Source organism: Cricetulus griseus, chromosome 2 (genome assembly GCF_003668045.3).
Source record: "Cricetulus griseus strain 17A/GY chromosome 2, alternate assembly CriGri-PICRH-1.0, whole genome shotgun sequence".
Lineage (NCBI taxonomy): Eukaryota > Metazoa > Chordata > Mammalia > Rodentia > Cricetidae > Cricetulus > Cricetulus griseus.
In genome coordinates, this window is record NC_048595.1 from 398,518,026 (window position 1) to 398,539,165 (window position 21,140).

Below are 21,140 nucleotides of genomic sequence, written 5' to 3' on the forward strand. Positions count from 1 at the left end.
CCCTTTCTGTCCGTCCTGATAAATATGGAAACTCCATCTTTATTGGGTGTATAAACATCTCTGGTCTGTACATACATTTCATACATCATAGTGCAGGGGCCGGAAGGAGGGGCAGAGGAGCCCCAGCAGCACAATAGCACCCCCCAAGTCCTACCCACTGTGCAAACTGAGACCAAGAGCCCCTGAAATGGGGGGAGAAGATGGGGGGATTGGTTGCAGGTGAGGGGTCTATGTAGACGCTAGAATCATACACTGAAGCAAAAACAGTCAACTGGCACAAGCAGCAAGCTGGGGCACAGGGTCAGGGAGTGGGCAGGGGAAGGGACATAAGGGGCCAAGTTGCAGCTCTGAGCAACAGCCACAACAAAACACATGCCCTGGTGCCTTAGCCGCATCTAGGTGAGCCAGGGCTAGGGGTGCCTTGAGGAAGAGTGCAGACAAGGAGATGGGAGCAAAGGCTACAGTCCCCCACTGCCACACAGACTGGCCTTTCTCTCACACAGATACTGAGCACTCTGTGGGCAGGTAGGGAGCCAGGCTCGACTTTATGTGATGCTTGAGTGTGGGAGCGGGGCTGTCTCTCAAAGGAAAGAATGAAGACCCTAGATGTGATTTAGGACAGCAGCCAGTGAAAAGAGAGATAGCCAAGACAGGCCCCCTAGCCCAGCCAGGGGGAGACAGCAGCAACTGGGTGAAAAGAGGTTTCAGGGGGATTATGTGGTGAATAAGGACAGGCTACCTCTACTCCACCCTCGGCCCAAATAGCAGGTGGGCTTACACTTCTCCCAACTCTCACAGGGTCCAGGAAGGTATAAGGAGATCCAGGTGCCCACAGACCAAAGCAAGGGGGACCCTCCCATATATCAACACTGTTCTATACCCATTCCTATCACCACAGGCTCAGGCCCAGAGACAGAAGGTCCAGCCTGATTGGGCTCTGACTGAGCTGGTAGGGGAAGGGTAATGTCCTCCCAGGGCCTGATGGTGAGCAAATCCTGGGGAAGACTGGAGGGAGGCTGCAGAAGGAAAGGGGCAGATGTGCAGGTGAAGCCTCTAGCCACTTAATGGGTGCAGGTCTACTTTCACCTTCTCCCCACAACTGAGCATTCCAATGGTGGGAAAGAAGCCTCCAGAAGGCACAACGGCATCCTTCTTCCCAATGATCTTGCCATTCCGGGTAAAGAAAACCTGGTAGTGGAGGTGGAGAGAAGAGGGTGGACTCTGGTCTCTTCCCTAGGGATATGAGAATGACTCAAGCCCAACACCCCCAACTCCTACCATTGGAGTTGGGAGTCCATTGACTCCATTAGGAGTCACTTGGGGTGATATGGGAAGTAACCACAAGAGGGCAGGTTGAGGCTGGCAGACAGATCAGAACTGTAGCCTGGGCTCTAAAGCTACTGTGAGCCTGGGCAGCTCCAGACCTTGCCTTTCCCACCCAACCCCTACCCCCACCCCTGCCTCTTGGTCCTGTTCTCACTGGTGGTCTGCCCCAGGACCCCAGAATGAGCCAACACTCACCACCACCTTCTTGCCCTCATGCTCTTGCTCTATCTCCTCTTCCTCTTCCTCCTCCTCTTCCTCCTCTTCTTCTTCACCTTCCTGGTGCAGGTACATGACATTTCGGACATTCCGGACAGCCCGGGCAGTTGGTGACAAGATCACTGTGTCACAACTGTCATCACTGTCCCCTAGGAGACAGGAAACATAAGCTCCTGTAGTACCTACCGCCCACTGCCCCAAGCAGTCTGGCTGCTGTCCATCCTCACTCACCCTCACTGTCCAGGATGTAGTCCCGAGGGAACATGATTCCACAGCCCATAATGTCCCCTTTGTAACAGCGTGGCCCAAAGGGGTCCCCCACACCACTGCCATGGAAGATCTTCCCATCATCTGTTGGAGGGAAGGGAAAGGACACACTTGAAGGAACTAACTCTGCAATCCTCAGGACAACACAAAGGTGAGAGACAGATGCAGGAAGGACAACCAGGTTTTAAAAAAGAAAACAATGTCCATTTGACTGAACTGGTCAGAAGAAAGGCAGGGTCCCTAAGGTGGATGAGCAAGCAGGGAAGGGAGGGAGGGGAGCCCAGGCGCCAAGGCTCAGTATTCCTAGGAAACCCTACAGGAAATCTGAGCAATATTCAGGAAGGGCACAGGGAAGCCAAGTCAGCCTGGAGTGTCCACTCTGAGCCCAGTTCTCCTGCCCTGTCTTGTGCCTCTGGCTTTCAGGACTGAGAGAAAAAACAAGATGAAGAGAAAGCCTGAAGAGCCTGGAAAAAGGAAGGAGAGAGGCCACATAGGAGTGAGCAGGAGAATGGGTGACTCCTGTGCCCCTGTCTCCCCCCAGTTTCCACAGCAGCAGCTTCCACTCACCTGCATGGTATGCCACAGACCCTCGGCTCCAGCCAGGGTGCCTGTTCTTGGGATAATCCTATAGCAGGACGACGAAAAGAAGTCTATGACATCACATGTGGTGGAAGAGGATAGAGGAAAGGGGCATCCGACTCTGTCACAACCCAGATGTCCAGCAGCCCCCAGCCAGGAACGGGGAGCAAGGAAGACAGGAAGGGGCTCTGCTTCAGGACCAGATGGGGTGGCACTTCGGACACTATGTCATATATCACAAGGTCTGTCCTCTAAACAGACACTTAAAACCAAGCTCTGACTCAGCTCACAACTTTTCCTCTATAGTCCCCTGCCCAGGGTTTTCCCAGTGCTTCCTGGCCCATCCCAATATCCCCAAACTGACCCCACAGGGAGAAAGACAGCACTTGAGCCCACCTTCCTGGCCAGTCCCAAGGCGATGTAGCATTTCTCTCCAGGGTCCACAATCTCCACCTCGAAGTAATGGCTACGGGTGCTGAGTGGGTGCCGGGCCTGGGCCAGCCCCACATCCACGATACTCTTGCCCTTCCCCAAGTATTCCAGCAGCTGTGGAGCAAGAGCCAGAAGTCAGGGGTCAGGTGGATACTACCCTGGACACTGGACCAGTTTTCTGAGTCTGACAGAATCTCCTGGCTGAATGGAAAGGGGTCCAAAAGGCAAAGTGGACTCCCACTTTGTGCTAGTTAGGCAGAGGACAAGGATGGCAGAAATGGCATGGTTAGGATGAGATGCCTCATGCATTCCTACAGAGCCACTGTCTGGGAAGTTCACTGGGGGTCTTTTGGCTGGAACATCCATTCCCTGGAAAACCCGAAGCCTGCCTGCCTTCCTGTAAGAGGTAAGAGGACAAGGGGTATGCAGAAGTTAGGAGCCAATCACAGATATATGAGGGAGGGGACAGGCCCAGAGCCAATTCTGCACAGATGGGACGGACATAGTTTCTCAAGACCTGTTCTACTTGGCCCTGAACTGAGTCATTCATTGCTGGGTCAGGGAGGTGCTCAAGGGAGCCAGGAACCTAGAGACAGCAACCCTACTCTTCATTTTACATGGGGGCATAGGTCAAAATAAAGACAAAAGGCCTCCAGTTCCCAACCCTCACTCAGGCTGGAGTTGGGTGTAAAGGTGAAGGGAGATGAGTATAGGTTCTAGGGCCCTTCAGTTCCACATGTTCTTGCCTGCACACAACAGGGTAACAACCCCAATCTGGGAAACTTTTATCAGATGTCATGGTAATAATGGAACTATGGCTCAATCTCATCTCCTCTTTCACCCACCTAGCATCACCTATGATTCCTTAATTTCCTTTTAATTAACCTAACTGCCCCTTAAAATTTTCTTCTACTATCCAAGCCCTGTAGCCCTACAAAAAAAACACACTCCCTGGGGCCTCCTCCACTAATCTCTAGCAAACTTAAGACAATGGCCTCACCCCACTAACATTCCTGCCTGAACCTGCCTGCACCAGCACAAAGGCCTGGGGGCATCTCCTGTAGAAGCCAGCCTGACTCATCTCCCTTCAGAGTGGACCAGATGATCCTACTCTCCTCTCAGCCCCAGAACCTCCAAGTCTACACTCTTGTACTTTAAAGACAAGTGAGGACAGAAGGGAAAAGCCAGAGGTGCACAGGAGCCACCAGGTCCACACCCAGACCCATTGTGTATTCTGTCTGTAACCCTTAGAGTGCTCCCAGCCTGGCTCTGCTCAGTATCTCTTCCTGGTGTTTATTAACCTCATCTATCAAGCAGCCTATGATCCACTCTCTCCACCCAGTACTGCAGAACTGGATCAGGGACCCCATAGCTGCCCTTGACCCATCCTATCCAATTGGCCTCTATGTTGGAAACAGGGTGTTCTCTAGTTCCGTGGCCAAAAAGCAACTGGTCCAGATCCCAATCCTTGGGAAAAACCCGCCCAACCATTCCCTCGGCCTCAGCCCACAGAAGGCAGCGGCTGCAGCTCTACTGACAGGGTGGGGATATTTCCTAAGGGGCAAGAGGCCATGAGGATGACCTGCCCTGACATGGAACTTCAACCCACACCCATGGGCTCCTGAAGAGTATTGAAACAGTCTGCTGACATTCCAGCCCTAAGCAACAGGCCCTCTTTAAGAACATAGCCATTCCATCTCAGGACTGCCACCCCAAATCATAGGCTGCTCTCCTGCTCCCAGCAAGTCCTTCTGAGCCTTCAGCATGGGAAGGCCAGAGCAGCCGGTCACCTTCCTGACAGATCCTGTTTGGGTACCACTGTTGGGAACCTGGAAGTTTGGCTTCTAGAGCCTCAGTTTTCAGGATCTGTGGGTTTGGTCTGGTAGGCTACGCCTTGGTTGCCTCTTAGTTTGAAAGACCAGGTTCAAACCCTAACTAGTATTGCTTAGTTGCCATCAAGCTTGAACATCGTATATTCATTGTACATTCACCTAAGAAAAAAAGCCTTAATGTCTTCATCAGTAAAATGAGGATACTACTACTTGTAGCTTCAAAAATAGTAAAAAGACAAGGTGAAATGAGTGACCAGGGTATCAATAGAGCCTGCCACACCCAGTTGATGGAAATGCACATTCTGCCAGGAAATGGGAACTGGTTATAGTACAGCAATTACAATGGACATGACCATTCAGCCTGTATTCCCCACTAGAGCAACAAAGAACCCCAAGGCCAACCAGGATGGATATTTGTGGTGCTGGGTATCAAACACAGAGACTGCACCATGAGAGTTCTACCACTTAGATAGCTACAGCCCCAATTATCCCCCTGTGCATCTCAGCTGAGGGTAGAGGGAACCCTTTCCATAAAAGCCTCAAGTACACCACCACTACCAACACCACCCATCCCCTGTGACAGAGGACTGCAGACCACAACCACCACCCGTCCCCCATTTCAGGGGACTGCAGACATTGAGTTGAAGCTGCAGGTCAGAATTCTGTCTGCACTCCAAGTCCTCCTCACTCTTTGTTTTTTTGGTTTTTTGTTGTTGTTGTTGTTGTTGTTGTTGTTTGTTTTTTTGCTCTTGTTTTTTGGTTTTTCTTTTTTTAAGATTTTATTTATTTATTATGTATACAACATTCTGCTTCCATGTATATCTGCACACCAGAAGAGGGCACCAGATCTCATTACAGATGGTTGTGAGCCACCATGTGGTTGCTGGGAATTGAACTCAGGACCTCTGGAAGAGCAGTCAGTGCTCTTAACCTCTGAGCCATCTCTCCACCCTTTTTTTTTTTGTTTGTTTGTTTTTTTTTTTTTTTTTGGTTTTTCAAGACAGGGTTTTTTCTGTGGCTTTGGAGGCTGTCCTGGCACTCGCTCTGTAAACCAGGCTGGCCTCAAATTCACAGAGATCCGCCTGCCTCTGCCCCCCCACCCCCCAGTGCTGGAATTAAAGGCATGCACCACCAACACCCCGAAAAGTGTAGTCCAGGCTGGCCTCAAACTCAGATCCACCTGCCTCTGTCTCTTCGGCATGTTCTACTGGCCTGAGCCACCAGAACCAGCCCTCCTCACTCTTTTCTCTTGTTGATTCCCACGTTCTCACTGATGGCCAGAAGACACTAATTCTTCTCAACAGGACCAAGCCTGGGGGGCCCAGAAGTAGCTGAAACAGGAATCAAGTACAAGCTCCCAGCTCAGACCTCAACACAGCCTTCTCCTGAGCTGGAGCTTTTATGTACCAAAGCTGACACTGTAAGGAGTGTCAAGAGCCATGGACAGTGAACAAAGACAAGATTAGTCTAATGCAAATGTACAGACAGCTCCTACAACCCTTGCACGCATGATCTCATTTTTCAGGGCCTAGGGGCAGCAGCAATTCTTTAACATCTTTAGCTCTCTGGGGCAAGGGAACCTAGGACATCTTTAAAAGGAGGGAAAACTGAGGCTTCAGGCAGTAGGGGGAGAACTCACTCAAAAAAGAGCTACAACTAGGGCTGAAGATCTAGATGGCTCAGTATTAAAAGCACTTGCTGCTCTTCCAAAAGACGAAGGTTTGGTTCCCAGAAACTACATGTTGGTTTGCAACCACCTGTAACTACAGTTCCAGGGAATCCATTGTCCTTGTATGACCTGACCTCCAAGGGCAGCAGGCAGGCAGGCAGGCAGGCAGGTTGATTGGATCTGTCACTCAGTTGGCACTATCTGCCTATCATTCATGAAGTCCTGGGTTCAGACCCCAGCTATCAAATAAAGCAGGTATGCTGATGATCCCAGCACTCAGGATGTAGAGGCAGGAGGCAGGTTCAAGGCCAGCCTGGGTTACAGGAGATGCTGCCTCCAGAAAAGAAAAAAAAAGGAAGAGCATGGACTACACCTGACCAACAAAACACTGCATGCAGTATGCTTCAGAGCACCACATGACTCCTCTTGTGTTAGCATTGACTGGAAGCTACAGCTTCTAGGTAGCTTCCAGTCAGTGCCCAATACCATTACCTTGGTACAAGATCAAAATTCAAAATCTACTTTTCCCCCCTTTATAATACTAGGGATTAAATGAACTGAGGGCTTCATGTTGCAAGGCAAGTATTTGACCACTGAGTTACCTCAGAATTCAAAATCTGAAGTACAGCTTGGCAGGGTGACAAATGCCTTTAATCCCAGTATTCGGGAGACTGAGGCTGGAAGATCCTTGTGAGTTCAAAGCCATCCTTGTCTACATAGAGTTCCAGGTCAGTCGGGGTTACAAAATATGACCCTATCTAAAAATAATAATATAATAATAATAATAACAACAAATAGCCGGGCGTTGGTGGTGCATGCCTCTAAATTCCAGCAATTGGGAGGCAGAGGCAAGGCAGGCAGATCTCTGTGAGTTCGAGACCAGCCCTGTCTACAAGAGCTAGTTCCAGGACAGCCTCCAATGCCACAGAGAAACCCTGCCTAGAACCTGTCCCCACAAAAAATAAAATAAAATAATATAAAATCTGGACTATGGCTTCTAGTGAATACATGCAGTTCTCATATCATAATTGATGAATCTTTAAGTCAGGGACCATCAGTATTAAACAGTCAAAAAGACCACAGATAAGTCAAGGAATGACTATCTGGGCCTACTTTTCCTATTCATTGGCTATTGGACAATCTGAGCAAGTCCCTTGGGTCTTCTCTGGGATTGTTCTTCACAGAACAGGAGTATGTTTGGAAATGTGAATGCATATGCTGGGCATCATACACCACTGATAACCTGTGTCTGGATGCTAAAGATGCTAACTGTCCTGCACATGAAAAACTGTCCTGGGCTGGCAAGATGGCTTAGCAGGCGAAGAGACTCACTGCCAAGCCTGATGACCTGAGTTGGACCCCCAGGACCCACATGGTGGTAAAAGAAAATTATTCTTGCAAATTAAGCTCTGATCTCCATATGCATGCTGTGTGTGTGTGTGTGTGTGTGTGTGTGTGTGTGTGTGTGTGTGTGTGTGTGTGTGCACGAATAAACATTAAAAAAAAAAACTGTCCCAACTGAAATACCACTTATATCCTTCTGAAAAACTTTAGATTAGGTCAGATTTGAGGCCTTCCCAAATCTCCATGAGTCTGGGGCACCCTACTGAGACCACCTTCCATGTGGGAAAAAGGCCTTGGGTCCAAGGGCGGGTCCCCAACAGCAAGTGATATATATAAAAAAAAAAAAAAACAACAAGGGCAAAGAATGAAAATATATGCTAGTCATCTTTAGAGGAATGAACTCTCCTTCCAGGGTAACACAGCTCTGACTAGAAACATAGAAGATGAAAGAAATTGGGCAAGTTATCTTCATTTGAAAGATGGGACAGTTGGCAAGCCTAAAAGGGCATATGTCCTTCAAGAGACTAATCCTTAGGGCTGGAGAGATGACTAAGGGGGTAAAGGCACGTGCTACCAATTGACCACTAAAGTCCTTTTTCTGGAACCCACATGATGGAGGGAGAGAACCAGGTCCCATGTTTGTCTTCTAACATCCACATGCATGGGTGCATGCACGCACACACACACAAATAAATAAATAAATGTAATGAATAAAAGATACACCAGAGAACTGGAGAGAGAAAGAGACTGACTCCTACCCAGGCATGGTAGCTCACATCAGTAATCTCAGTACTCAGGAGGCTGAGGTAGGAGGATTGCCAAAAGTTCAAGGCCAGCCTGAGCTAAATAGTGAGTTCCAGAGAAGACTGACCACAGTATGAGACTATCTCAAAACAAACAGCTGCCCAAGTCCACTGCAGAGAAGCCTGTGCTTACGGTACAGTGGACTTACCCTGCCAGCAGTCCTAAACTGAGGTGACGGTTTCAAGACAGCCAAACAAACTCTACAGCTACACTTAATGGAAAAAAGTTCCTAAATGAGTGGACTGAGGATGCTGAGGGGAAGGAAGGAAGGCTATTTATAATGTCTGAAAGATTCCACCTCGATTAGAAAAGATGCCTGGGAGGGGCTGGGAGTAGAGTGGGGACAGGTCCAGGCAGGGAAAGGATGCCAGGAAACCATGTGAGGAGTGGTCAGAGATGAGAGCCGGAACATGGCTCTGGCTCAGGCCCAAGTTCAACTCTGGATGTTATCAAAATGATGGCAGAAAGGGAAGAAAAAAGCAATCAATCAGGGAGTGAACATCAGAGACCTCGGCTCACAACCACCTCAGCCCTCACACTCCAGGGCCAGAGGAAGCAGGGCATCAGAACAGCAAGAGGGCACACAGTCTGCCATGTTCTCTGAATTCAATTTACCTTGAGCTCCACAAAGAAAGGCCTTGCTCAGAACCCACTTCCACACTACAGACTGCTTCTGTTTTCCTATCTCAGGCTAATCTGAAAACAGCCTGAGTTGAGGTGAGAAGGCCAAAGGTCAGGCTGGGAGCAAGAAGGCAGCAGAGAATTATTCTAAGTGGGAGGACTGAACATCTCACAAGAGATCAAAGCCAGCCAGGCATTGGTGGCGCACACCTTTAATCCCACCACTCGGGAGGCACAGGCAAGCGGATCTCTGTGAGTTCAAGGCCAGCCTGGTCTACAGAGCGAGTTCCAGGACAACCTCCAAAACAATACGAGAAACCCTGTCTCGAGAAAAAAAAAAAAAAGAGAGAGATAAGAGCTAAATTCCTGACTGGCATCTATTCATTCCCAACACAGCAAAAAGTACAGAGGACAGGCCAGAAGATGTTCCTCTGTCAAGCTTCCAAGAAAGCTCAAACCCCAAAGAAAGACTACTGGAGGGAGAGATCTTACTAGGTGCCTGTGGCACTGACCATGCCTGTTTGGGCATGGCCACAGGTGCGTGACGGGGGGCGGGGGGGGGGGGCCCGCATGTGGGATTTAGGCCTGAGGGGAGGGCACGTTCACTTTCTCAGGATCCGGGTCGGGTCTCAGAGGGCAACTGAAATTAAATACTCGGAGCGCTGACCCTGGACTGGCATCCATTCACTCCCAACACAGCAAGAGGTACAGAGGACAGGCCAGAAGAGGTCCCTCAGTCAAGCTTCCGAGAAAGCTCAAACTCCAGAGACAGACTACTGCAGGTCTGAAGAGAAGGGACTGAGAACAAGCTGGGAGGCTTCAGGTCCTCCCTGACCTTCATCCCTCCACCTTGTCATCTTCTACAAAAGCTCATAAGAGATTAATACTGAAGTTTATTCAAGATCCTCAAAACTGGGCCTGCATGCAGGCCTATAATTCCTACTACCTGGAAGGCACAGATATAGATTCTAAGTTCAAGACCTGCCTAGGTTAGAGACTGAGTTCAGATACCAGCCAGGGCAGCTTAGTTAAGTAGACCCTATCTCAAGATAATAAAAGAGCTAGAGATACATACAGCTCAGTGAGACATGACTTGTTTAGCATGTGCAATGTTTTATGTCCAATACCCAGCAATACACACACACACACACACACACACACACACACACACACACACGCCCCTACCACCACCACCCACAACAACAAACCACCAGCTGTTGTGGGATAATCTTTTTGTATGCTGTGAAGACGTGTCTCTGCAGAAGCACCTTCTGAATGGTTTGTAAAGAGCTGAATGGCCAATAGCTAGGCAGGAGAGGATAGGCAGGACTTGGAGGCAGAGATAGGAACTCTAGGACGGAATCAGAGAGGTGGAAATTCACCAGTGAGTTGTGTACGTATAGTATGGAGAAGTAACGAGCCACATGGCAGAATGTAGATGAATATAAATAGGTTAATTTAAGTTTTAAGAGCTAGTTGGGAACAAGACTAAGCTAAGGCTTAGGAAGCTTAATAAGTTTCCATGTCATTATTTGGGAAAGAAGGTCTAAATACACCCAACTCTTAGCATCTTCTCCCGTATTTGTTCCTCAGTTCTATGACTAGAGAGCCCAGCTAAGTTGAATCAAGCCAAAAGGGAAGCATAAAAAGTGGGCTTCCAGCCGGGTGTTGGTGGCGCACTCCTTTAATCCCAGCACTCAGAGGTTGAGGCAGATGGATCTCTGTGAGTTCCAGACCAGCCTGTTCTACAAGAGCTAGTTCCAGGACAGCCTCCAAAGCCACAGAGAAACCCTGTCTCGAAAAACCAAAAAAAAAAAAAAAAAAAAAAAAAAAAAAAAGTGAGCTTCCAAATCAGTTCTCAAACACTGAAGAAAGAGAAACCAGCAAACAAGAGCTTCTACTTGGTCTGGGAATCAACAACCAATCTGAGCTCCCAAATGAAGGGAAAAGAAGGAAGAGAATTACGCTAAGAACACAGGTTTGGAATCCAAGAACCATTTTATTCTACCCAAACTTCCACTTCCCAAAGCCACACAAAAGCCTCTGTCCTGGGAGCATTGGTGCTGGACTGATACTCAAGAGGCCAAGGTGGGCAAAATGCAAATTTAAGGCCAAGCAACATTCCTGAGATATCTCAAGATAAAGAAAAGAAAGAGCCAGGCATGTTGACATGCTTTAATCCTAGCACTCGGGAGGCAGAGGCAGGTGGATCTCTGTAAGTTCCAGGCCAGCCAGGGCTACACAATGAGTCCCTGTCTCAAAGAAAGAATTGAGTGAGGGGAGAGCAACACTGTTTTTCCTCCTTTCTCTAAGCAATACTGATGTGCTCACAGGCCTACATGTTCTGTCCAGCCCATTTACCACCATTGCCTTTTACTTACAGTCCCACAGACTCTGACATCATGCAGCCGGCCCCATTCATCTTCATAACTGTCCACCATCATGACGCTGTCATCCTCACGGCCCAGCTCAGCGTTGAGATGCAGCCTCACCTCCTCACCCAGGGAATGCATACCAACTGCTGGGAAGAGCCCATCTGGGGACATGGGCATGATGGTGGAGCCCACCTGCAGCACAAGGAGAGAGGAGGGAGCTGCCATGTGGTTCACTTTCCCATAGTTCATCCAGTTCTCACAAGGGCACTTCCAAGACGATGCAACCAACAATTATCATATACACATTCACAGATTTAAGAAAAGCAGAGCCTCACAGAGTTTTAACAATTGTTTAGTACACCTTGCCAAGCACATTACATGGAGCTAGAAGTCAAGCCTCAGTCTCCAGACTCGCTGCCAAGTATTCTGCAAACACCTGCGTGACTGGCACAGCAACACCAACACACATCTGCTATGTCTGCAAAGGGAGCCAATCTCTTGCCTGTGTTGAGAAGCAATCTTCCCCCAGCAGAGTGGGAGGAGGGAAGGAGATGGAGAGAGTTACATGTCTCTCTATCTCTTGCCAAAGTCACCATGTCTGAAGAGAAAAGGGTTCACGGAGTGAAAGAAAGAAAAGAAAACCAAAGGATGTTTTGCCCCAAAAGTTCAAACCAACCCAAAGCCCTGCAGCTGACACAGAACAGATCCCCTAGAACTAGAGTTACAGACAGTTGTGAGATGCCATGTGGGAGCTGAGAACTGAGCCTGGGTCTTCTGGAAAAGCAGACAGTGCTCTTAACCACTGACCCTTCTTTTCAGCCCCACTTTTCAAATGTTTATTATTTGAGAATTTCATACATGCATATTATGTGCTTTGATCAAACCTAGCCCTATTTTCCCCCCTCCAATGTCTTCACCACCACCACCCCCAACCATGTACTCCCAACTTCATGTGCTGTTTTTTAAACCCACTGAGTTTAGCGTTGCCTATATGTACAAGGGTGTAGAGTCATCCTATTGGAGCATGAGTAGCCTCTCAGGCCCACATCCCTAAAAGAAAACTCTTTTTTAAAACAGTGCCTTATGGCCTGGTGTTGGTGGCGCAGGCCTTTAATCCCAGCACTCGGGAGGCAGAGGCAGGCGGATCTCTGTGAGTTCGAGGCCAGCCTGGTCTCCAAAGCGAGTGCCAGGATAGGCACTACACAGAGAAACCCTGTCTCAAAAAACAAAACAAACAAACAAAAACCCAGTGCCTTATGTAACTCAAACTGTCCTTGAACTCACTATGTGGCAAGAATGACTTGGAACCCCTGTTTCTCCTGCCTCCATCTCCTGAGTGCCCCAGGCACCCTGTTTATTTGGTGCTGGGAAATGAATACAGAACTTCAAGCATGCTAGCCAAATATACCACCTGAGCTACATTCACAAACTCTTTCCCTCCTTTTGTTTGTTCAAAGCCTTTCTCTAAATGATATATTTCTGCCCCTGCAGGGACACACACACACACACACACACACACACACACACACACACACACACACACACACACACAGAACTGCCTGAGGCTAGACAGGTGATGAGAACAAAACCATCAGACTCTCCATGGTCACACTCACAGATCCTCAAGGCAGAGACAAGCCACTGAACCCTCTCAGACAGGTTTCCCACTCACCCTTTTCCCATTTTTGGTAAAGAAGATCTGGGCAGTCTGCACATCAAAGGACACAGGCTCAATGCCACAGCCGATCCGGTCCCCAGAATTGCACTTGGAGCCAAACTGGCGCCCCTTAGCTCGGCCATTGTACAGCCTATGGAGAGAGGGCACAAGACAGAACTATGGTACCTGCTCCTACTCCTCCACAACACTTTTTCAGTAGCTCCGCTCTTGATAGCATCCACCTGTGTCCTGATTCTTGGGTCACCCTCTTTGACACCCACACACCTGCAAGGGTGCCTCACCTAATTAAGTTTATGGAAAAAAAAAAACCCAAGAAAGGAAGCAGTGAAGAAAACCATTCAGAGGTGGCTTATTCTCCACATCTAGACTTCAACTCCACAGCAAAGGACTACTCACTTGCCATCATCAGCATGGTAGGCTACAGAGTCAGGCAACCAGCCAGGCTGGTGATCCAAGCTGTAGTACTGAGGGACCAGCCCCACAGCAATCGTGCCCCGGACGCCACTGTCCACAATGGATACCTGGAGGGAAGAGAGCAGAATACAGTTCACAGTTCACAGGGACAGAAAACTGAATGAACTTTTGAAGTGATCAGAGGTAGGTTTATGCTCAAAGAGACCTGGGGGATGAGAGGATAGGACCTGCCAGGGAGAACAGGGAGGGTAGAGGTCCCTTGTGATTATTTAGGCAATCATTCTTGAGCCTTGGTTGGGCATGACGGCTCACATCCTTAATCCCAGCACTCCAGAGGCAGAGACAGGTGATAGTTCCAGGCCAGTCTGGTCTACATAGAGAGATTTACAGAGTTCCAGGGCTGCACAGGGAGATCCACTCACATGCACATAGCCACACATGGGCATTTGTAATTATTAATGATAACAATAATAATAAAAAGTTAGGCACAGAATTCTGGGTATCTATTAGGGTAGCAATTCTCAGGGATCAAGTGACCCTTACACAGGGGTTATCTAAGACCATCAGAAAACACAGATATTTACATTACAATTCATAACAGTAGCAAAATTACAGCTATGAAGTAGCAATGAAAATAATTTCATGGTTAGGGGTCACCACAACATGAGGAACTGAATTAAAGGGTCGCAGCATTAAGAAGGTTGAGAACCACTGTATTAGGAGCTCGGAAAATGAGATATGGGTCAAAGTCTACCTAGGCAAGAGGATAGCAGAGCAGAAGGGCAAGGTGATGAGACTCCTAGGCACCTAGTCTCTTAGATCAAGAGTCAGGCTGTCCTGCATCCTTCTCCCAAAAGAACATTGATGGAAAATTTAAAAGGCCAGGTCATAAATCCAGGAGATGAACTCCTTGGAGCATGACGTATTCACTCTTCATCGCCAACCCAATCACCATACCCCAGCTCCCCAACTCTGCCCAACTACTGCTTGATCACCTCAAAATAATTGCTGTCCTTGGTCAGGGGTCGAGACGCCACATAGCAGCCAACTTCACCAGAATTTCCATGGTAACTAAAGGAATATGGAAAAATTCTATGAGCAGGCAAGGCCAGGGGTTGGGAGGAAGCCCTAATACTCCAAACCCCAACCTTGTGAGGGTTAGCACAGAGAACTCATCAAGGTACACTTCAGAAAATCAGCACATAGCCAGGCATGGTGGCACACACCTTTAATCCCAGCCCTTGGAAAGCTGTAGTAGGATGATCTATGAGTTTGAAGCTAGCCTGGTCTACACAGTGAGTTCCAGAACAGTCAGGACTACACAGAGAAACCATGTTTTGGGGGTGGAGGGACAGAGAGAGAGAATAAGGGAATGAAGGAAGGGAAGAGAAGGGAAGGGAAGGGAAGGGAAGGGAAGGGTAGGGAAGGGAAGGGAAGGGAAGAGAAATCTCTGTGCGCACACACACATAAGGTACTTAAGGTCACCCACTCTTCCCACTGCTTCTAGCTAAGGCCCAATCCACCCTAGATCAATATGATCTACTTTCTTCATTTTCAGAAGACAAAGAATATACAACAGCCTTCCTTAATTGGGTTTTAGGGGTCCCACAGTCTTCTAACCTCAATCCCTCACTCATGCTGTAACTTTGGCCTTGCCTTCAACCCTATCCTCAGTGGAGCTAGAGAACAGCTGATCTCTGCCCTTTGTCAAAGGACTTCAGACTAGAAGAGTCACTCAGTCCCCATGTTTCAGCTTTCTTCCCCTCAGGCTAAATAATGCTACTTCCTTTCCCCTTTAGATGATAACTTTGAGATAGGCAGAAAGGAGTCAGGGAAGGTTCAAAACAAAAGAGAAAAATACAAAGCAAAGGGCTAAAAAGATACAGAGTGGGTGATTATAGGTCTGGCACTCCCCAGGCACTCCCTGCTGAACTCAGTCTTTGGAATACAGACAAAAGGGGACTCAGACCACACAGATTCACTATCGTGGCAGATCTTGGCAGCCTCCTACACCCTGCCATGGAAACTTCCAAATCAGAACACAGCCTTTCTGGATTCTTTCCTTCACAGACCAGAAGATGGTGAGCCAAGATGGCTGAGGTGGTACATGCCTTTTGGGAAGCTGAGAAGGAGGACTGCAAATTTTAGGACAGCCTGCCTGCCTCAAAAACAAAACACAGACTGGTAAGATGGCTAAGTGTGTATAAAGCACTTGCTTAATGACCAGAGTCAGATTGCTAGGTCCCACCTGATCTAAGAAGACCAACCTCCTCAAGTAGTTCTTTAACAACCATCCCCCAAGACACACACCAAATAAATAAATAAATAAATAAATAAATAAATAAATAAATAAGGCAACCTGAGTGACCCAGTGATAAGAGGCAGAAAGAAAGACATAAAGACCACCAGGGGTCCCTTCACAGTGTAGCATACACAGTGTCCTGGTTAATACCAGGAAAGGACTGGACAAGGACAATGTGGAACCATTTCCCTACACTCACCTCAAAGTGTCACCATCCACAAGAATATGTTTGAACCTCTCCTGATATCGGAAAGCCCGAACCTCTCGAATCTCCCGAATCCTCCTTCTCCAATTCAGAAACCGGTAGTGCAAGTTGAGGTCATCCATCTTGTTCATGAGAACAAACCTATGAGAAGAGAAATGACTGAGAAGGAAGTGGAGCTCAGCACAGAGTACCTCAAGCCTGCTCAATCTTGAATGTGCAGAGTGTTCCAGATGTCCAGATGCATCTCAATAACTCCAGCCTCAGCCACTCAGTCAATAGATATGCACTGTCATCGAAGCTAGGAACAAAGCTATGAGCAAGACAGATGGGGTTCATGATCTTGTAGAGTCTCCAGTCTCATTAGGCATGAGGAAGCATAGCAGATAATAAGCACAAATGAACATTTTAGCCATTGGAAGCAAAAAAAAGAAAAAAAAACAGATGTAACAGTGGACAAGGACAGTCTTAGAGGCACAGGATGTTGGCTGTACAGAGGCAGTCAACATGAGAGTACAACAAAAATCATTCCAGGCAGAGGAACAGTCAAGGCACAGTCCTTGGGTAGAAGAAAGGTGTCATGGTAGAGAAAGACAGAAGGTCAGAGTGGCTGTTATATATGGAAGGTGAATAAGAATAGGATAAGGCAAGAGACTATCCAGTCAGGAGTTTAAATTTTATTTCAAGGGTATCGAGAAACCTCTGTGGAATTTTAAGCAAGAAATGGTATGATTTTAAAATATATCAAATCTTGTTGGGTATGGTGCTACTAGTTTTTAATCCTGGAAAATTTTAAACTTCTTTATTATTTTGTTTTTGCTTTCAACTTCTTTATTATTTTTATGTGTATGGGTGTTTTCCTGCATGTATGTCTACGCATACTGTATATGTTTGGTGCCTTTAGAGACCAGAAGAGGGCATCATATCTCCTAGAATTGTAGTTACAGACAGCTGTGAGCTACCATGTGGGTGCTGGGAATTGAATCCTAGATCCTCTGGGAGAGAAGCCAGTGCTTTTTCTGGCGAGGGAGAGGGGGATTTCAAAACAGGGTTTCTCTTTGTAGCCCTCCCTGTCCTGGAACTTTGTAGACCAGGCTGACCTCAAACTCAGAGATCCACCTGCCTCTGTCTCCCAAATTCTGGGATTAAAGGCACACACCACCACTACAACCAGGCATAAAGCTAGTGCTTTTTGTTTGTTTTGTTTTGTTTTTGAGACAAGGTGTCTCCATTTAGTCCTGGCTGTCCTGGAACTCACTCTGTAGACCAGAGTGGCCTCAAACTCACAGAGATCCTGGAAAGGCATGTGCCACCATGCCCAGCAAGCCAGTGTTCTTAACCACCAAGCCATCTCTCCTGCCCATAATACCAGCACTTTTTTTTTTTTTTTTTGAGTTAGCCCTGGCTGTCCTGGAACACGCTCTGTAGACCAGGCTGGCTGCCAACTTGCAGAAACCCCCTGCCTCCTGAGTGCTGGGATTAAAGTCATGTACCACCAGCACCTGGCAATCATTTCTAGCACTTTTAATTCCAGGCAGAGGCAAATAGATCTCTGAGTTCTAGAACAGCCTGGTCTACATAGTGTGTGCTGGGCCAGCCAAGGCTATAGAGTGAGGCCTTGTCTCAAACAAAAGAAAAAAGAGCTTATCAGATCTTAACTCTCATTTCCAAGTGTAATTGTGACAGCAGTTCAAGAGACGGCAGACACCAAAAGGAGAAAAGGAATGGAATGGGGACTCTTTGGCATTTAGACAACCCTCAAGGCAAATGACTGACTGAATAAAATTTTCCAGAGAGCCAAAAGTGGGAAAACGATGAAGCAATCTTTTCTTCTTCCCAGTCCCCAAACACCTGGCACAGTACCCCACCCTCAACACACACAGCAGGTGCTTAGCAAACCTAGGCTAAGCTGAGTTCGACTCAAGTGCGCACACCAGGACTCTTCTGAAGGAGCTACAGACCACCACATGCTCCAGAGGAAGACAACTGTGGCACTGCACCAGCATTCCCCTCCTGGGCCCTGGGCCAGGACTTGAACCCAGGCAGCAGCTGGAGCCCCAGACTTGAAGACACCTGATCTTCGAGAACCCAGCAGCCTCAGCACCGACCAGCAGCAGCATCGGCGCTGGGTGCCTCCCCCCCGCCCCGCGCAGCCTCAGCACCATCGGGTCACTCAGATGAGACCCGGGGGCCAGCGGGCCTTCACCTGTCAATGCGGCTACGCCCGGTCTCCACAGGCCCCGCACTAGGGGAGGGTGCGCGCCGGGAGGACCACTAGTGACCAGAACCCCAGGCCCCGCCCCTGAGCCGGGAGCCGTCTTCCAGGACCCCCGCCTCGAGCTCTGCAGAGACCGAGGCCTCCGGGACCCCGCCCCCGATCCCCGCCTACCGGGGCCGCCGCGTCCTCCTCATCCATAGGCCTCTCAGCTCCGCGCTGTAGCTCTTCGGCCGCCGCCACCACACACATCCGGGTCCCCGCCCTTCCTATGCTCCGCGAGGCCCGCCCCCTACGCCGAATCCGCCCAATCGTCAGCGGTGTTTGCAGATGGGCACCCACATCAGCCAATCGCAGGGCAGTAGCGGTGTGGGGCGCGGCCCGGTGAGCCGGGTACCTAACACTCGCCGGCGTCTGAGGAACCTTGGTGTCGGGAGGGTGGGGGAGGCGACGTGGCGGCACGGACGCCACCGTGGGCGCCAGGAGCTCGGGGAGGCGGTCAAGGGGCGGCTCCCTTGGGGCGGAGCGGGTCACTGTGCACGCGCAAGCATCACAGTAGTAGAGCAAGGAGTGATGCTAAAAGCCTTACTGGAATGTCCTTTTGATCCACGTAACAGCCTGGGGGGGGGAGGGGGATCTTAAAATTATCTCCTTTTTACGCGTGAGGAACCAGAGGCTGAGCTCCACAGCGGTCGCACTCAGCTGATTCCTTGTGTTTTCTTCTTTCCAGAGCACCACTTTGCATCACATTCGTTCATTCCAGGAAGGACGTTCCAGAACAGGAGAGAACTTCAGTTGCAAAAAGCACAGTGAGATGATACCCAGTGCTGTTTGGGAACAGAGTGCTTGGTGGGAAAGTTAGGTCAGGTCAGAATATCCTGCCCTTGGGAAAAATTGGGCGTGACTTCCATGTCTTTTGTTTTGTTTTGTTTGTTTTTCGAGACAGGGTTTCTCTGTGGCTTTGGAGGCTGTCTTGGAACTAACTCTTGTCTGGTCTCGAACTTACAGAGATCCACCTGCCTCTGCCTCCCGAGTGCTGGGACTAAAGGCGTGCGCCACCACCACCTGGTGACTTACATGTCTTGTCCCAAGACTGAATATTCTTTCCAGATAGACTCACCCTGTCTTGAGTACCCTGTGTCAGAAACATGAACAAACATATTTGTGTCTTTCCACATCTGAATTTATTGAGTAACAATAAATTAACAAGCTATCTGGGTCTCCTTGGCCACAATTAGCTAATGAGTCCTGATTTACATGAACAACTGGCTTTTAGCAAGCACAGGTTCTTTTACTTCAATATTAATCACTAACTCTTGGGTCACACATTACACTTCATGTGTATACATATGTAGTTTATACTGTGGCTACAAAGGGGTTAAAGAAACCACAGCATAATTCAAGAGTTCAGAGGCCTTACAGAGACAGAGCCAATAGGTTAAGGCAAAGTTACTGCAACCAGAGAACAAATCCAGCTAGAGAGCTGCTAGAGATGCAGCCTGGAAGGCAGCCACAGCTGCTGCTTCAGAGCCAAGCAGCAGGTCACAGGGCTGAGTCCAGCATCAGAGGCAAAATACAGGACTGGTTATGGGTGAATTGACGGGCAGACGGTAATCTAAGTAGGTTTCATCAGCAGTGGACATGAGCTGAGTGAGCTGAAGTCCCAGAGACAGTCAGGATTTCTCTGTTGTCCTTTGAGGCACACACACAGGGTGGCCAGTGGGGTGGGGACCATTGTCATCACAGTGTTAAATGTCCTCCTCATTGTGGGGTCCAACTGAGGGTGTTGCACCCTTTCTAGGATTGATAAGTTCTTGAGCCTGCTGATACCTACTGGGCATATGTTCTCATCTATTGCACTTGGATACATTTATAGGGTGGTACATTTTTACTTTTTAAAAATCAATTTATTTTATGTGCTTTGCCTGCATATATATCTGTGCACCGTGTGTGAGAGTTACAGTTTGTAAGCTGCTGTGTGGATTCTGGGTATTGAACCTTGGTCCTCTGGAAGAGCCATCTCTCCAGCACAGCCTTTCACTTAGGAATACATTATCAGTCTAGGTCTCATGGGTGGTGCTAGTGGTGTGTATGTACATAGTCATCCTACCTCTGCAATCAAACAAGAGCCAAATACTACTTGTAGGGGTGCAAGACAAAGCCTGAAAGCCACTGTTTCACACAATAGACAATAACTTTAAGGCAATCACAGCCTGATCCCAATGCCCTCTTCTTCAGTACCTTGTTTATTCACTTTTTAAAATGTCAGGTGTGGTGAAATGCACCTTTTTGTTAAATATTTACTTATTTGTTATTGGAGGTAGGTGGGAATACATGCCTGACATGGCCTAAGTGTATAGCTCAGGGGACAACTTGGTTCTTTCCTTATATCCAGGTGGGTCCTAGGGATTAACTCAGGTCTTCAGGTTTGGCAACAAATGCCTTTACCCTCTGAGTCATGTCACCAGACCCAGCACCTCATTTATTAAAGTCAATTGTGTGTGTTGCTGTGTTTCATCTCCTTTAGAGCTCAGACTAATCCCATCTTAGTCTAACTAGATACTCTAATGTGCTGGGTGGGCAGAGGACTAGGGATGTAGCTCAGCTGGTAGAGCACTTACCGTCACTTCCCAGCACTTACCCAATGCCCAGTGGGGGGTGCTACTTTTGTTTATGCTGCATTTGTTTAATTATATAAAGATGTGTTGCATCTGTTTCACCTTGCCTGCCTAAGACACCTGAGTGGTCTAATAAAGAGCTGGATAACCAATTGGTAGGCAGAGAAAGGAGAGGCCGGACTGACAGGCAGAGAGAATAAATAGAGGAGAAATCTAGGCTGGAAAAGGGAAGAATGGGAGGAGAAG

At 48.4% G+C, this 21,140-nt stretch overlaps 1 protein-coding gene and 1 long non-coding RNA gene across 3 annotated transcripts; one reads left to right on the forward strand and one right to left on the reverse strand.

The window, feature by feature from the left end:
* Nucleotides 1-13: 13 nt before the first annotated feature.
* On the reverse strand, nt 14-18,600 carry Spryd3 (SPRY domain containing 3). 2 transcript variants are annotated; one of them, XM_027396663.2, is made up of 11 exons: nt 18,451-18,600; nt 16,059-16,205; nt 14,553-14,628; nt 13,540-13,664; nt 13,138-13,273; nt 11,472-11,657; nt 2,785-2,934; nt 2,377-2,434; nt 1,774-1,893; nt 1,522-1,691; nt 14-1,188 (listed from the first exon to the last, which is right to left on the reverse strand). In XM_027396663.2, exons 1-11 carry the CDS (start codon nt 18,471-18,473, stop codon nt 1,054-1,056), a joined length of 1,326 nt encoding a protein of 441 aa, XP_027252464.1. In that variant the 5' UTR covers nt 18,474-18,600; the 3' UTR covers nt 14-1,053. The 2 variants fall into 2 exon arrangements, with proteins under 2 accessions (XP_027252464.1, XP_027252465.1); XM_027396664.2 differs by lacking the exon at nt 18,451-18,600 and adding an exon at nt 18,268-18,403.
* Nucleotides 18,601-18,699: 99 nt separating this feature from the next.
* LOC118238009 lies at nt 18,700-19,513 on the forward strand. The gene is made up of 2 exons (XR_004768645.1): nt 18,700-18,886; nt 19,007-19,513. It is a non-coding gene; the product is annotated as an uncharacterized LOC118238009 (long non-coding RNA).
* The last annotated feature ends 1,627 nt before the right edge of the window (nt 19,514-21,140 follow it).

Coding starts and splice junctions, on each gene's coding strand:
- Spryd3 (XM_027396663.2), bottom strand. CDS start 18,473: ATGAGGAGGACGCGGCGGCCCCG. Junction 1,692..1,773: donor CTACATCCTGGACAGTGAGG/GTGAGTGAGGAT, acceptor CCTGTCTCCTAG/GGGACAGTGATGACAGTTGT. Junction 1,189..1,521: donor ATGAGGGCAAGAAGGTGGTG/GTGAGTGTTGGC, acceptor CTCCACTACCAG/GTTTTCTTTACCCGGAATGG.